Raw genomic sequence first — 16682 nt, forward strand, 5'->3', positions numbered from 1 at the left:
ATGTTCTGTGGATTAAGAGCAGGATTCTTCAGAACACTTCAGAACAGTCCAGTATTTCTTTCTCATTCATTTGCAGGTGCTTTAAAATATATGTTTTGGGCCGCTATGTTGGATGAGCGATGACCTGACTGATGCAGCGCTGCCTGACACTGGGCATGTTTCACTCCAGAGTCCTTGAAAATCGTAGCATTTCATTTTGCAGTGCACTATATCAAATCACCCATGTGCCAGATGCAGCAACTCTGTCCCACAGCTGAGTCTCTTCCGAGTTTCACAGTTGTAATGGTGCTCTTTTCTTTGAAAGCTCCCAGTTTTTATTTAATCTGTCCAAAAGGACATTCTCCGAGAAGCAGTGCCAACACGCCTTCTTCCAAAAGTCAAGGTCTTCTTTTCGTGGAGCACACATTCATTTTTATAAAATGGCATACGGTGTGACCAGGCACGCATTCAGACCGTCCTCCGGTAACGTTTTCCTCTTGTGGCCAGATCCATAGCGGGTGACTGTCCTGATGATATTAGCAGCAGTGGTCACAAGAAGACAAAGACGCTTGGAAATGATCTTGTAGACTCTCCTTTCCCTTCACACAACCCTCTGCTTTCCTTTTTCCTGTACACACTCAGTGTGTAGTACACAATGAATGACGACCGAACAATGAGATAAGTAAGACTGAAGACTCCCCTGACAGGGACTGGAGCCGAAGACATCACTCTAGTCCATTTTTTTATCACCAAATCGAAGTCAATCATTTTGCCCAGACAATTTTAGAGTATTTTATTATCATTATTGTTATTTTAGCTTTAAGTTTGGCAAATTAACGTCAATTCAAAGCTTTGCAGTAATGCCTGAAAAATCACTTTCCAATAATAACAGAGATTTGTTTCCGAGGTGTGAGGCTGCCAGGACTACATTTTAATTTCTGTTATGAACTGTGGTTTATATTTGTTCATTATCATTTATCTCTCATTTACGCGTAGAATTACATTACCATTATCATTAACTGTTTTTTACTGACTCTGTTAACTTAATCTGTGACTTCTGCCATGATGAAGTTGTTGACGAGGTGTTTGTGTTTCTGTGGTTAACAGGTGTAGAAATATCACGAGCCTTTAGTCCCGAGTCTTCGGATTCTGGCAACGAGACAAACTCCTCTGAGATGACAGAGAGCTCAGAGCTCACCACTGCCCAGAGACACTCAGACAACCACCTGAGGATGCATGTAGCCATGGCAGAAGGGTACCACGCCATGAACGAGGAGAAGGTCGAGGTGAGCGGACCGAGCGACGGCGGAGCAGGAGCTATGCAGTATAATCCCCAGGAGGACCAGGAGGAGGAGGCAAAATCTGCCGTCGCCTCTTCGCAGATATTTCACTCGGACGGCGGTGAGATGGAGCCAGAGACGATGGAAATAAAGTCAGTCAGTGAGTACTTCACAAAAATGCACATGGGCTCGCTAATGACCCGGCAAAGAGGAAAACAGAGGGAGGCGGAAAGCAGAATCCACGGAGAGGTCTGCGAGTCGTCCGATAAACGGCACGCACCCACCCAAGACTCGCCTAAGGAAGAGGCCCCTCATCTCGTTGGGAAGTTGAACGCTTTCACTGTGAGAGATTCCTACTACATGAATCAGCTTGATCTGGGGCGGACTCACTTTAAAGACAGGCATCAAAAATGGCAGCAGAGGGCGCCCGGAAACAAAATGGCAGAGAATCTCGCCCCAGAATGTGTGAATGACTCACAAGCTACCCACGCAGACAGGCCGACTGCGAAGGGAGAGAAGCAGGACCCAGACGAAAGGAGCCAGCAGTTAAATGCTCATCTCCTCTCCCCGTCCAAAGGGCCCGCGCCAGCGGAGGGTGACGCCGCTTCGCAGGATGGCGAGCAGCAGCAAGTGAAGCACCAGCCGCCGGAGCAGGATGTGGCGCGGTTGTACGAATACCACGTGAGCAAGCGCATGTCGTCGATACAGAGCGAAGGCGTTCACTCTCTCCAGAGCTCACAGTGTTCATCCATAGACGCCGGCTGCGGGACGGGCAGCAGCAGCTGCGTCACTCCCATGGACTCCCCCCTCTGCGCCACAGACAATATGCACGTACTGTCAGAGTCCTCGCTCAAGGGGCTGAGTTATGTCTCCGGTGAGGAGAAGGCTTACGGTCAGGGGAAGGCTGGCCACCCCATGGACCCCACCCTGTTGAGGAAGATCCATGCAGCTACCAGTGCTGAGCCTGGGTTCGGGATTGCACGCGAAAGCAGTCACAGAATGCCGAAAATAAAAGAAACCACAGGTAAAACTAAACAGGAGGGTGCATGGTTGACAAATAAGTGCATGGTTGAAGGGTACATTTAAGGACTTGTTCCAGCTGTATATAGCCAGGTGTTTTATCTTTCTGCCTTCCCCCTATTGATATGCAAGGGAGTAGGATTTTGCTCACAGCAAAGGCTAATTGCATTTTAAAAATGAACTCAGAAAACCATAATATTAGATAGCTTGAATATTTTATAGTGAAAAGGTGGAAACTTCTACTACTTTTCTACTTGGAAAATAGTCCAAACATAATCAGTGTGATAGTTGGAGTTACATGTGTTTTTTACTGCTGTGGGAAATCAAAATACAATGCATTTGAACAAAAATAAAATTAGATGCATTTATACCATCATAGATAAAAGAAATACACTGTAGGAGTTTGTAACTTGTGTGAAATTATTCCCCCGAAATACACATATGTGCTAACTTGCTGTGAAGCTTGGTTTGGCATCAAAAAACCAAATAAGGCAAATGCATAAAAGGGACAGGTTGGATTTTATAACGACTTCTGTTGAGACAGAGTGAAGTTGGCTGTTTTGAACAATTTCCATTTTATTAAATTTAGTTAGTTATTTGCTAGGTCAAACTAACCGACTGCTGGATGAGCTTCACTGATGTACAGTATATAGATATACTGTATAACTGTGGTATTTATCTTCTCATCTGATAACTCCTTCAGCAAATAACTAAAGGAATTAAGATATCTCTTCTTAACTGAAATCTATTGTTATGGTTATTAACAGTAAGGATGAATAGAAACACGTATTATTGTCAGGGAGATGCTTAACAGTTCTCTTCTGTTTTCCTACTACCCCTAGTGTAGCTTGCACACAGCTGAAGAAGGCCGGAGAAGAGTCATCTTTAGCTCTCTGTAATGAGACCAGAACCACCGCCACAACCATGTCACCTTCATCATTACGAAGTAGCACAGAGCCCAGCGGGCTCACACAGGCCCGCCCTGAGCCCGACCCACACGCCATGGCTTTCCCCTCAAGCGGATCTACATGTGTACCTACGACAGGCAGCCTCAGGAAGCCACGAAGGGTTCGGATGCTCAAGAGGAGCTGGAGCACTTTAATGCCCGGTTCCAGGAGCTTGGAAGCACTGGTAGAGAAAACCAAAGCCACGCTTACGGGGCGGAATGATGGTCAGAATTCTCAAGAGCCCACAAACGCGAGAAGGACATTTTCTGCCAAAACGTTGCCCAAGAGCTTGTCCCACAGCTCAGTCGCCTCTAATCCATCTGGTAGACGGACGCCCGACGCGGCAGCGTCAAGGCTTGATGCAGGTACGTGGAGGTGCCGAGGACCGTTCAGTCACTGCTTCATCAGGAGAAAGTTGAGCGCTTGTGGTAGTGATGAAGATAGAGAGACGCCCTCACATGCTCTGTTCTGCGACAGGTCGTATTCTTTCACCGGGAAAGAAAACACCATCTTGAAAGCTAAGCAGGGCAACATGGCCGCATCCATGAACGGCACGAGCCTGAACGCCAGGCTAGCTCGTATAAATTCAATGAAGGGAAAAACCTACAGCCTTCACACCGGGTTCGCACTTGCACGGAAGGATGCCTTGGAGATGATCGCCGTGTTGCGCTCCAGCGTAGGCCACTTGTCCGGAGGTGACGTACGTGAGGCCGGCGAGGAAGACATGGAAACGTTTTCCCAGTTGCTTTTCATGCAGGCCAAAGTGCTGAGCGGCGCCTGCAGTCAGATGGCCACGGAGTACGGCACCCCGGAGGAGCTGCTTCTCACCCTGACGCACAGCTTCCACACACTGTGCTGCTTGACGCAGGCCTGCATGTCACTGGTGGAAGGCCTGAGCATCGAGGGCGAACGGCGTGAGGTGGTAGCCAAGGTGGATGAGGTCGTCATGAACTACGTGTGTCTGCTGAAAGCTGCCGAGGCGGCTTCGGGCGGCTCCCCCGGTGACCAAAGTGTGAATGCATTGACACATTACTCTGCCACCATGTCTGCTATTATAAACACACTAACTCACTCACTGAAAACACTGCTCAACAAAAAAAATTTGTCCTGATTATTGATTTTAAAGCCATACATAAGAGACGTGGGTTTATCAACCAATGTGAACTGCTGTGAAAAAAAATAAAATCTTGCCTTGTGTATACAATATTTTATTATGTAAAGAAAATATGAAATTATATGAATTATGAAAGTTTTAAATAGATTATATTAAGAAGCATATGAGCCTCCCCTCAAGTATATTATCTAATATTACATATTGGGGATTATTTTAATGATTTATTGGTTATATTAGGAGCATTACATGTAGATGATTCAAACCTTATTAGTACCTTGTTTATAAATTGTAATATATGTTGGAGAAATGCATACACTATATACAGCTCTAGACAAATCATTGCACAGGACAAAATGTAATAATATTAAAGTAATGCATATGTTTTTCATTTGTTGAAGTCACCTAATTTAACGGATACTTTACACATGAACACTGAGTACTTTCCTGTTATTTTTGTCAGCGTCATTAAAGAAATTAAACCTTGTAAAAAGTGTTATCTCAAGTGACTTCTGTCTGTTTCTGTTTCCTCGCACATGAGTAGAGTTTTGAGTCTCTCATGCGACACCTCGTTTTTTATTTCCGTTTGCACTGGTGCGTGCAAGTCACTTTCTTTTCAGCTCATCTCTAAATGACAGGATAACAGATCAAATGGCTGCTGGAGAGTGTACAAGTTTGTAAAACTGCATTATCCACACAGAGAAGTTCCTTGGCCTATGTTTAGTTTTGTAACTATATTTATTAATTAATGATTTTAGCATTCGCTCGAGTCTTGGGTGGTGGTAATACTTTTGGAATTAATGCTGATGTTGGTGTCTTTCAGTGAATAGAGAGTCTGCATGTGCAGCACATTATGCATTATTTGTTTGATTAAAAAAAACTAACTGACACGATAGCAGCTCTTTGAGTATGGTGGAGGTTGAGCTAATATCAGGCTGCTAACGTGCTACAATGCCAGTGCTTACGTGATTATGTACGCACTTAGCATTTAGCATGCTAATATTTGCTTAAAACCTCAAAAACAACAGTCAACAGTTTATCTGCAGATGTGTGCCAAAAGGTTGGGTGATCACTCAAGCATCATCAACACAATATATGGTGGTGGTTTTATCTGAAGCTGAGCTGTCAACTAATTCTGGCACATACAAGGCTTCATTTCCTTTTAGTATTGCTAAAAAGACACTTTGCCATCAATGCACATGCAGTGGATCAAGTAGATGTTTTGTCTTAAATTACAGAATCTGTTTTGGTCACAAAGCTCAAATAAAGGATGAGACTGTTTGAACAGGTGAGCGTGACAGTTAGTCAGGCGTACATTCATAGAGCGCCCACAGACTACGTAAAAAGATTGTGTCTGGCGCCAAAAATAACATGTTTACCATGTAAGCTGGTATACCTAAAGGTGTTTAGGTTTCCCTTTCCCCTGCCGGCTAATCAGAAATGAAACCACTGTGGTGGATAACCCGCGACTCATCCAGCTGTGCTATCGCACAGTATGAGGACTATTTATGTATGATTCATCCTTCTGTTATAAAGGAGTGCTCTTTGTAGCAATCTTACCACAATCAATCATTCAATAATCAACATAAAGGGAATGTCTCTGTAAGGATCAGTAAAAAACAAACAGAAAAAACACAAAACATGGAAGATGTGTCTCTGTTTGTGGTTTGCAGCAATAAGGAAGTGATGTTCGCTAATTATACACACTGTGGGCAAACCCTCACACCTGTTACTTTCATCCCATCACACTGGAAGCAGCCTTTACTTCTTTCAGTAACGAACTTGACAACAGATCACAAAGCAGGACCTCTTTTCAATCCCTCGTGCGAATAATGTTCTTCCACTTGGTGAGTCTACTTTCTTCATTCGCTGTAAAATAGCACAGATTTATAAGTAGTCAGTTTTCTTTGATCAGAAATGTCGCAAAATACGAGTAGGAGAGGGAAACGAAATGTCTGCTTGTACCATTTCCAGCTGTATTCTGCACGTGCCTTTTTAGTGATACTGCTTGTGATGTGCTTTAAGTCCTTGTTATTTTACTGCATTATTAGCCACCAGCTCACATTTCTCACGGAGTCATGTGTGTTTTCACGCAGATGTTTGTGGCACTGCTGGGCCCCTGGCCTTGCCTCCCTATGCGGACATCTAACATCTCTTACCCCAAAACTCTGCCATGTGACGTTAGCGAGGCCAGCAATGGGAGTGAGGTGAAGGTGGACTGCACCGAGAGAAGCCTCAAAGAAATCCCCCTTGGCATCCCTAGAGACACCACCAATCTGACGCTCACCATCAATCACATTCCTAAGTTAAACTCCACCTCCTTTCATGGTCTAGAGAACTTGACTGAGATTGACATGAGGTGCAACTGCGTGCCCATCAAAATCGGACCCAAGGACCGCATGTGCACTGCAAGCGTGACGATCGAGGAAAATACCTTCAGCGGACTGAGGAACTTGCGAGCACTTTATCTGGATGGCAATCAGCTTTCCAGCATACCAATAGGTCTGCCTTCAAATGTGATCCTGCTGAGTTTGGAAGTCAATCATATATTTCAGCTTTCTAGTGCAAACCTCTCTGAGATCAGAAATGTTGAGGTGCTTTACCTCGGTCAAAACTGCTATTATCGCAACCCATGCAACTATTCCTACCAAATAGATGACGATGCATTTTTACAGTTTAACAATTTGACATTGCTATCCCTCAAGTCGAATAATTTATCCTTCATACCGCATCAGCTGCCCACAAGTTTGAGGGAGCTGTATCTCTACAATAATAACATCCAAAGAGTCACAGATGAGCATTTCAAAAACTTAACCAACCTTGAGATTCTAGACATTAGCGGAAACTGTCCTCGTTGTTACAATGCGCCTTTTCCGTGCACCCCGTGCCCAGGTAACGCACCTCTTAATATCAGCAATATGGCTTTTAAAATGCTGACGAAACTAAAGACGTTACGTCTGCACAGTAACTCCCTGAAGTTCGTGCCACATGAATGGTTTGCCAGCACAACTGAACTCAGAGTGCTTGACCTTTCATCGAACTTTTTAGCAAGAGAGATAGGAGTCACTACCTTTCCACAGTTCATGGGGAAACTAGAAGAACTGGACCTTTCCTTTAACTATGAGCTTCAGAAATATCCTCAAACCCTGAAACTTAGCTGCGAATTCTCCAAACTCAAGTCTCTGAGAATTCTTAGACTAAAAGGTTTTGTCTTTCAGAAGCTAAAACTAGAAAGCATTAAGCCTTTAAAAGCTCTACCAAACTTGGAGGTTATAGATTTGGGAACAAACTTTATCAAACTGACAAACCTCAGTATTCTGACGGAACTGAAAAGCTTTAAAATAATCAGTCTTTCTGACAACAAAATATCGTCTCCCTCTGACGGGCAAGATGCTGTTGGTTTCTCAGGAGGGGAGACCTTGAACTGGTCTCCCATGTCGGCTGCTGCTGAGTACAGAAACAAGGAAGTGAGAGAAATACATTACTTCAGATATGATGAATATGCACGCAGCTGCAAATACAAAGATAAAGAGCTTGGAGTTATTACATCCTTCGTCAACAGGGAATGCAGTCAGTTTGGCAAAACTCTGGATGTGAGCAGGAACAACATATTCTTCTTGCATTCAAGATTTTTGAACCTCGAAGACCTGAGGTGCCTCAATCTATCCGGAAATGCGATGAGTCAAAGTCTGAATGGCTCCGAGTTCAAATCTCTCCCTAATTTACAATATCTGGACTTCTCATCGAATCGTCTGGACCTGCTATACTCCACGGCGTTTTCCGAGCTGAAAAATCTGGTCATCTTGGACATAAGTAACAACAACCACTATTTTGAATCAGAGGGCGTGACTCACATGCTTAACTTCACCAGGAATTTAACACATCTCAGGGTACTAATGATGAACCACAACAAGATATCTACGTCCACTAACACTGAGATGGAGAGTGAATCCCTAGAAAGATTGGAGTTCAGAGGTAACCGCTTAGATATGCTGTGGAGAGATGGGGACACCAGGTATGTCAACTATTTCAAGAAATTACGTAATCTCACTGTCCTCGACATCTCCCAAAACAACCTCAACTTTATTCCAGCTCAAGTGTTCAGCGGCCTTCCGGACAAACTGTCTGATCTCTACATCAGAAACAACAAACTAAAATCCTTTTCTTGGGGGAAACTGCAACTCCTGCATTCTTTGCAAGTCTTGGATCTCAGCTGGAACAGCTTAACTACGGTTCCACGAGTCCTGTCGAACTGCACAAAGTCTCTCAAGAAACTCATTTTGCATGACAATCAAATCGTTAAACTCACAATGGACTTCCTCAAGGATGCCTACAACTTAAAATACCTGGATCTTAGCTATAATTTAATAAAGCACATTGAAAAGTCCAGCTTTCCAGATGACGTTGTTAATCAGATGGACATGTTACTTCTGCATCACAACAGATTCCTCTGCACTTGCAATGCTACTTGGTTTGTGATGTGGCTCAACAGCACCAAAGTCACCATTCCCAGACTGGGCACGGATGTCACTTGTGCTGCTCCAGGCGCACAAAGAGGTCGCTCTGTTGTTTCAGTGGATCTGCTGGCCTGCCAGCACCACTACCTGTCAATCATCCTCTACATCCTCATGACCTCCTTCATGCTCTGCTTCATCACACTGTCCATCTCCAGCCACCTCTTCCTCTGGGATGTGTGGTACATCTACCACTTCTGCAGGGCCAAGCTCAAGGGCTACAGCCGCCTGCATTCTCAGAGTGCCGCCTATGACGCCTTTGTGATCTACGACAAGGACGACCCCGCAGTGACCGAGTGGGTCATGAAGGAAATGTGCGTCCAGCTGGAGGGCCGCGGAGACCGTCGCCTGACGCTGTGCCTGGAGGAACGGGACTGGATCCCTGGGTGTCCCCTGATCGACAACCTCTGCCAGAGCATCCACAGGAGCAAGAGGACCGTGTTCATTCTCACCAAACAGTATATTAAAGGGGGGAACTTCAAAACTGCTTTCTACATGGCCCACCAAAGGCTCATGGATGAAAAAAATGATGTTATAGTGCTTATTTTCTTAGAGAAAGTACCTTGCAATTCAAAGTACTTGAGGTTGCGGAAGAGGCTGTACAGGCGGTCGGTGTTGGAGTGGCCAACAAACCCTCAGGCTCAGCCGTACTTCTGGTTCACTTTGAGAAGTGTGTTAGCCACTGAAAGTCACAAACAATACAACAATCTTTTCAAAGAAACGCTGTAAAGAGAAACATTGAAATTAGTTCCTCATCTCAATGCATGCTGTCTGCCATGTACTTCTGCATGTAGTATGTAAATATTGCACAGTGTAAATGTCAGCACTATTATTATTATTAATGTCATAGTAATGGCTGGTTTTGTGCTAGTGTATACTCTTGTTGGTTGTGTTATTGACTTGCACCTTTTTGCCATCCTCCTGGTTTTCTAGTTGTCACCTTGTATTCAAGGACAATCAACACACAACACATAATGAAACAAGGAAATGAAACCGGCGCACTTCTTCAAATGCCATGCTACTCGTTTTCCACAGCTTATGGACTGTGTGAACCAAGCGCTTTGTTGATTTTATGTTTCATCAAATGGGGGATTTTTTAATTTATTTTTTTTTTGTGTAAAATCTGTAATTTGTAAAGAACCAGAAGAGACGTTTTGACTTGTAATGGCTTGTTGAGACAGGTGGCAAGTATCGTTTCTACAAGCAGGGTGTTTTGGGTGTTTTTTTTTTTTTTTTTTTTTTTTTTTTAATCGTACCAGAAAGATTTCAAAGTGTCAGAGCATCGTCTGGTTTCAAGTTTGCCATTCAGAAATCATGAGGAACCAATACAGCGCATGCATAATGGTAAGTTTTCTCTGTACCTTTTTCAAAGCTATATCTTAAAGCGTCATGTAAAGGAGATCAGATTTATCTGTTTCAATTGTATCCATCAGATAAAATTAGCAGGACGTTGTGGTTACATGTGCATGTTTTCACTGGAATGTGATGTTTCTTGATTCTGTTCAAAACAACTTGATCATATTTGGAATAACTCTGTACAGTATATATTATTCCAGTAATTCACCACAGGTTGTTTTGCATTTAGAAAAATGTTCTGTAGCAAATTATTTCATTAAAGTTGACTCACAAAAATATATCATGTCTTGTTTATTCTGTAACTTCTCCCTTTCATTTCTGGAGGGGAAAGATTAGCGTTTTATGAGTAATGAAGTCACACATAACTATTCTAAACTTTTACCAGCTTTCAGGCCGACACCGAGATATTCATAGTGTTTTCATCAGATGCAGAGATGTGATAATTGATTCACTGCGAAGAACCTGGAACATTCTTAAAAATAAACGCGATACTGTTCATCTGTGTGAGAAAAAATACGGCTAACTCGATGTATACAGTAACTGACAAAGTAATTGGCATCTCTGACTGAGTCATAGACTTTCCTCTACTTGTGCTACGTTTAGTATTATGTTGCAATTTTCACTCGGGCTGTTGCTAAGTTATTTACCTCTTTTTGTTAAAGATATTACAACATTCATAATTATGACAATAAAGCATGAACTGTTTCACCTACCATCTACTGCCACCTGCTGGATTAAAGGGGTAAAAAGCTTTATAAAATACTTGGAGGACTGCGTCAACATTTTTAAGATACATGCACATAACGTATGAGCACAGGCATTTTGACTCCAGCAGGAAAAGCACCGTTGCAGTTAACAGCGTTAATTTGGTACATGTGGCCTCACTGGAGAGACTTCCTGTGCCATTGTTAATACTGAGCCATATTAATGAGTAGTGTGAAAAAGAACCATGAAGGGAAGTAAAACGTGTTCCAAAATTTGCCTGGGTACAAAATCAACATTATAACACCTTTGATATAACACAAAAAGAAAATGACATGCTGCATATTTCACTGATTTTTCTTTGCTTTGTTATTTGTTGCACAGACTGCCACGTACGGGATGTTGCTGTTCTGTCTCTGTTGCCTTTACGAGATCCGGCCCGCTGCATGCAAACCCGTGTGGATGTCAAGGCAATTCCCTTGCGATGTCACGAGCCTCAATGCCTCTGAGGTCATATTTGACTGCCGAGGCCGCCGCCTGCATGGAGTACCTCGTGGGATCACTAGCAACGTGACAGATCTTAACTTATCGCAAAATAACATTAAGAACATTACAGCCGGTGCGTTTTCTGCCATGCTGAATCTGACTCAGCTGAATCTCAACTGGGCGAACAAGGGCAAAAAGCTGGTCATTTTTGAGAATGCTTTCAAAAATCTCACAAGACTGCAGAAACTGAGCCTTACCGGCAATCGTCTGGAAAATATTCCAGGCAGTCTCCCTCTCAGTCTGCGAGTCCTTGAGCTCGAAAATAACAAGATTGTGACTTTCGAGAACAGGACCGTTGCAGGCTTAACACACGTGACCCATCTGTGGTTATCCAAAAACTGCTTCAGGGAGAATCCATGTGGGCACCCTCTCACGATTAAGGAAAACAGTTTTGCAGTTATGACCAAGCTACAGGCTTTGAACTTGTCCTTCAACAACTTGAGCCATGTTCCTAAAGGACTACCCCAGTCATTGACTCTGTTAGACCTGCGTAGTAACAAGATAGAGAAAATAGGTAAAGATGATTTCTTTGGATTACAAAATTTAGCAATCCTAGACCTACAAGGGAACTGCCCGAGATGCCAAAATGCTCCATTTTACTGCGTACCATGTCAAAATGATTCTCTTGCAATTCACCCTGATGCTTTTCAAAAGCTAGCAAACCTTAAGAGGCTGCATCTCGGAGGAAACTCACTCAGTCACGTGAAAGAATCTTGGTTCAAAAACCTGAACAAACTCAAATACTTGTTTCTGTCATTTAACTTCCTACGAAACGTAGTAACCGAGGAAGCTGCATTTCTAAGCTACCTCCCCAAGCTACAAAAACTTGACCTGTCTTTCAACTTCGCTCTCAAGTCCTACCCTGTCACGTTAAATTTCTCAAAACACTTCGCAAATCTTGTGTCTCTAAGGACTTTGCATTTGGAGGGTTTGGTCTTCCAGAGTATCGGACCAGACACGTTCAGACCTCTGTACGAGCTCAAGAATCTGTCTGCGCTGAACTTAGGCACCAACTTCATTCTTCACTCCGATTCCACCGTATTCAGTAAATTCCAACACTTGAAAATGATATACCTCGCAGAAAACAGGCTGTATCCCGTTGCAGTGGAAGATCCGCCAAGTCCGAGAAGATACGGATACAATCAGAGGTCGGACGTTTCTATTTCACCACTAACGATACCCCACTCTAAAGATTTTGCTTTTGAAATATCACATAGATTTGTAAAAGAAGAGTGCTTTGACTCCGGACAAGTGCTTAGCCTCAGCTCAAATAATCTGTTCTTCATTTCTCCAAAGCAGTTTGAGGGCTATGGGGATATTGCATGTCTCAACCTCTCAAGAAATGGCTTTTCAGCAGCGCTCAATGGCACAGAGTTCTCCTCGCTGCCTAATCTGACCTACCTGGACCTGTCATTCAATAAGATTGACCTGGCCTACGACAATGCCTTCAAAGAGCTAAAGAAACTTCAAGTACTAGACCTCAGTTACAATGCGCACTACTTTCAAGCATATGGAGTAACGCATAATTTGCATTTTACAAGAAATCTCCCAGTCTTAAGAGTACTAAACATGAGCAACAACTTAATTTTCACACTAACAACAAAACAAATCTACAGCCAGTCATTGGCAGAACTTCAGTTTGCACATAATAACCTCGGGAAACTTTGGGAAGATAACTCATATGAACATCTTTTCACTAATCTGACTAATTTGACAATTTTAGATATATCTTACAACAAATTACAGGACATTTCAGAGGTTGTTTATAAAAATTTGCCCCATAACCTCACCATACTGCGCATAAGTCATAACTCACTGACTGATTTCAACTGGGAGCAACTTAAGTGGTTCCGGCAACTTCAAATTTTAGACCTGAGCCACAATGCTTTATCTGTTGTGACAGTTATTGACCCAAACGTCGCACAAACTCTGACTTTCCTTGACTTGAGTAATAATAATATTTTCCAGTTGGATAGTGGATTCACAAACGGCCAGAAAAATCTTGAGACTCTGAGTCTCAGCAACAACAAACTGAATATCATCAATCAGTCCACTTTCCAGCTGGGACCCGAAAATCACATTAAGAACTTGTTCCTGCAGGGGAATCCTTTCCAATGTACATGCGACTCACTGGATTTCATCTTATGGATTGAGAAGAGTGATGTTAATATTCCTTGGCTGATCACAGAGGTGACATGCGACACGCCAAGAAACCAGAAGAATCAAGCCCTGATAATGTTTGACCTTCAACAGTGTGTAAACACCAATCTGGCGTTCCTGATGTACATTTTCTCAACCTCCTTCATTCTCGCTTTTATGTGTGTGGCAACGGTTGCTCACTTATTTTACTGGGATGCTTCTTATGTCCTACACTACATGAAAGCTAAGCTGAAAGGATACGAATTGCTGAACTCACCGGACAGTGTTTATGGCGCCTTCGTGACGTATGACACCAGAGACCCGCAAGTCTCGGAATGGGTGATGAGGAACTTGAGGGTGCAACTAGAAGAGAAAGGGGAAAAGCACCTTCCTCTGTGTCTGGAGGAGAGGGACTGGCCTCCAGGAGTCCCGCTGGTCGACAACCTCACACAGAGCATCCAGTATAGCCGCAAGACGCTGTTTGTCTTGACGGAGGGCTACGTGAAGACTGGGGTTTTCAAGCTGGCAATGTATCTGGCTCACCAAAGGCTGCTGGATGAAAACGTGGACGTGATCGTGCTGCTGATGCTGGAACCCGTCCTGCAACACTCTCACTTCCTGCGCCTGAGGAGGAGACTGTGCGGGAACAGCGTCGTGGAGTGGCCGAGGACGGCAGCAGCAGAACCCTGGTTTTGGCAAAACCTGAGGAACATTGTAAGAGTGGACAATCAGGTCATGTATAACAAGACTTATTCCAGGTATTTCACAAGCAAGTGAAAGGATGACAGTCTGGGGACAATTTTGTGAGCTTGTTTCGAATGTTGGGTAAGGTTTTCTGTTATCCAGGTCATGGTCTTTACAAAAAAAAAAAAAGAAACAAAAGCACCTGGACTTGACTCTTCAGTTACATTTTATATCATCTCATGTGAGTTTCTGGTGTTTCATATAATTTATAGGTGGGGGCTGGTTTAATTCTATGCAGCTTTTATCAATCTGCCTTGGAAGTATATTTAAATAAAGCTAAAGACATAATCTCATACAATTATCTTGTAATTTGTGGGCAAATGTTTGCAGTATGTAAATAAATAAATAAATAAATCAGTGTGTTATCTGGTCTCTGTCTAACTTACTAACTTGGTCAGAAAATATCTTTGGGGGTCTCAGCTGTTTGCTGCCAGTTGTTTTATTATTATTATTATTATTATTATTATTATTATATTTAAAATTAAGATAGTCTACACTGAAGGCCTGATGAGTACCTGAAGACACTTCAGGGAGGAAGAATGATCCCAAAAGATGCTCTGAGAAGCATATTTATCGATGTACTGTTTTGTAACAAATCCCAAACACTTCCGGCAGCAGCAGCAGTCTAGATTAGAAACAGACCAAAAGATGTGCTTACTTTAAATAAAGTCTGTTCGCAATATCTATTATTATTAACAACAGAACTTCCGCAAAATTTCCACTGCAGAATGTTTAATACTTAATTTCCCCGCATGGTGTCGCGGTTGCAACGATATAATATACTGTTGTATGCAAGTTAACCTGTGTTCTGCTGAAAAGTCACTTTGTAGTCTGCACTTTGTGCGCTTTTTTTTTTTTTTTTCCTTTTTCTTTGGCACCTCTGGAGTCGTTACGCACGTCTTCTATGTGATGTCAGGATGAGAAAAATATTTACTTTTCAACTCACCCATGTCTGTGCAGGTTATTCCGGTAATTTTTAACAAGTTTGAACAAGAACAGCGGGGGGGATGTGACGTCTGTTGGCAATTTGCATACGGCGCAGTATTTATGCTGCGGTTGAGGCTGGACGCGTCACTCTGCTCCTGTGAACGAGTCGTGTGTCTTCTTACTCCTCTGACAAAACACTCCGGTAAGCGTTTCAATTCTTGACTGACCGCAGACCGTTATTATACATTATATGCATATTACCCTTGTCATTCGATGGATGAGTTATGGGTTACGTTTACTCCCAGTGCCCAGGCTCAGCCGTTTAAGAGTGTCCTCAAAAGGCTCTGGGAACAAATCCCGAGTTTTACTTGTCTGATTCGAAACATTTTGTAAAACTAAAATGCTGCATGATAAGTGGAAAATCCGCTCCAAACGGCGCATGTGTTTTGAGTGCAGTTAATTAGCAGAGAGGAAGGAGGGAGCGGGGTGCTGTCACGGTTGCAGGTAGTGCGCTCCTTTGGATTGTTTGAAAGGGCGGTGGTCGCCGACTTGCACACGCTCATTATCGAAGCCTTTCTCAAACCAGGCGCAATAAGCATGCATGCATGCACATGTTTTATCTGCTTTTTAATCTTTTCTAAAAAAAAAAAAAAAAATAAAAAAAACGGCAAACGGCCCCAAAAGTGAATTGGTCTTTATGCCCAGGCGATCTGATTGCACTCAGTGGGAAGATTGATGTTTAACGGAGTCTCTTTCCTTGTTCAGAACCTCTACAAACATGTCTGACAAACCCGACATCACAGAAGTCACAACCTTCGACAAGACCAAACTGAAGAAGACGGAGACTCAGGAGAAGAACACATTGCCAACCAAAGAAAGTATGTACTGCACTGTAGAGTGTTGGAAACGAAAAACGCACGGGCTGCATTGTTCAATGCTCATTACAACCTCTTGCATTAATGATCAACCCCGTTTCTTCCTCTTGCAGCCATCGAACAGGAGAAGTCGTCATAATGAAGACCAGTCCACCTGTGCGCTGTACATTCCACAAGCTTTGCAATTTTCAGCCTTTTCCAACATGTTTTACAAGCTGCGTTACACTCTGGCATGGCGATGACTGTAAAACCAGATAACCACTCACTTGCACCAGATGGCCCTCTGTACAGTAAGGAAGTGTGGCTTTGTGTCAGCGTTGGTTCCTGGTCATCTGTTGCTGTTGTCTGCATCTCCTGGACTAGCGGGCGTGTCGCGAAACAACTGACGGGGTCACCACAAGAATTGTAGCCCTTCTGTAGCCATGTGAATGCTCACGAAACAAACTGTTTTGTAAAAAAACAAATCTGGAATGCACACGTTTGTTAAATATGCAAAATAAAAAAATTAAAAGTGAAGAATGTGTCATTTTTGCGTTGTAGGT

The 16682-nt window shown here is 43.1% G+C and overlaps 3 protein-coding genes across 9 annotated transcripts in view; all 3 read left to right on the forward strand.

Moving 5' to 3' along the window:
• The window catches only part of frmpd4 (FERM and PDZ domain containing 4), a 32619-nt gene extending 27783 nt beyond the window's left edge, over nucleotides 1-4836 (forward strand). For all 7 annotated transcript variants that reach the window (XM_047601388.1, XM_047601389.1, XM_047601390.1 and 4 more), the window contains 2 exons: nucleotides 1087-2283; nucleotides 3127-4836. In XM_047601388.1, the coding sequence (XP_047457344.1) occupies nucleotides 1087-2283; nucleotides 3127-4337 (2408 nt within the window). In that variant the 3' untranslated portion in view covers nucleotides 4338-4836. The remainder of the gene's footprint in view (nucleotides 1-1086; nucleotides 2284-3126) is intronic.
• A 1194-nt stretch (nucleotides 4837-6030) lies between these two features.
• tlr7 (toll-like receptor 7) lies at nucleotides 6031-9618 on the forward strand. The gene is made up of 2 exons (XM_047600047.1): nucleotides 6031-6184; nucleotides 6434-9618. The coding sequence occupies exons 1-2, from the start codon at nucleotides 6170-6172 to the stop codon at nucleotides 9578-9580; spliced, it is 3162 nt and encodes a 1053-aa protein (XP_047456003.1). The 5' UTR covers nucleotides 6031-6169; the 3' UTR covers nucleotides 9581-9618.
• Nucleotides 9619-10116: 498 nt separating this feature from the next.
• Nucleotides 10117-14726, forward strand: LOC125017184 (toll-like receptor 8). Its single transcript, XM_047600048.1, has 2 exons — nucleotides 10117-10195; nucleotides 11294-14726. The coding sequence occupies exons 1-2, from the start codon at nucleotides 10166-10168 to the stop codon at nucleotides 14369-14371; spliced, it is 3108 nt and encodes a 1035-aa protein (XP_047456004.1). The 5' UTR covers nucleotides 10117-10165; the 3' UTR covers nucleotides 14372-14726.
• Nucleotides 14727-16682: the final 1956 nt, after the last annotated feature.

The sequence above is a fragment of the Mugil cephalus genome, chromosome 12 (assembly GCF_022458985.1).
Source record: "Mugil cephalus isolate CIBA_MC_2020 chromosome 12, CIBA_Mcephalus_1.1, whole genome shotgun sequence".
Classification (NCBI taxonomy): domain Eukaryota; kingdom Metazoa; phylum Chordata; class Actinopteri; order Mugiliformes; family Mugilidae; genus Mugil; species Mugil cephalus.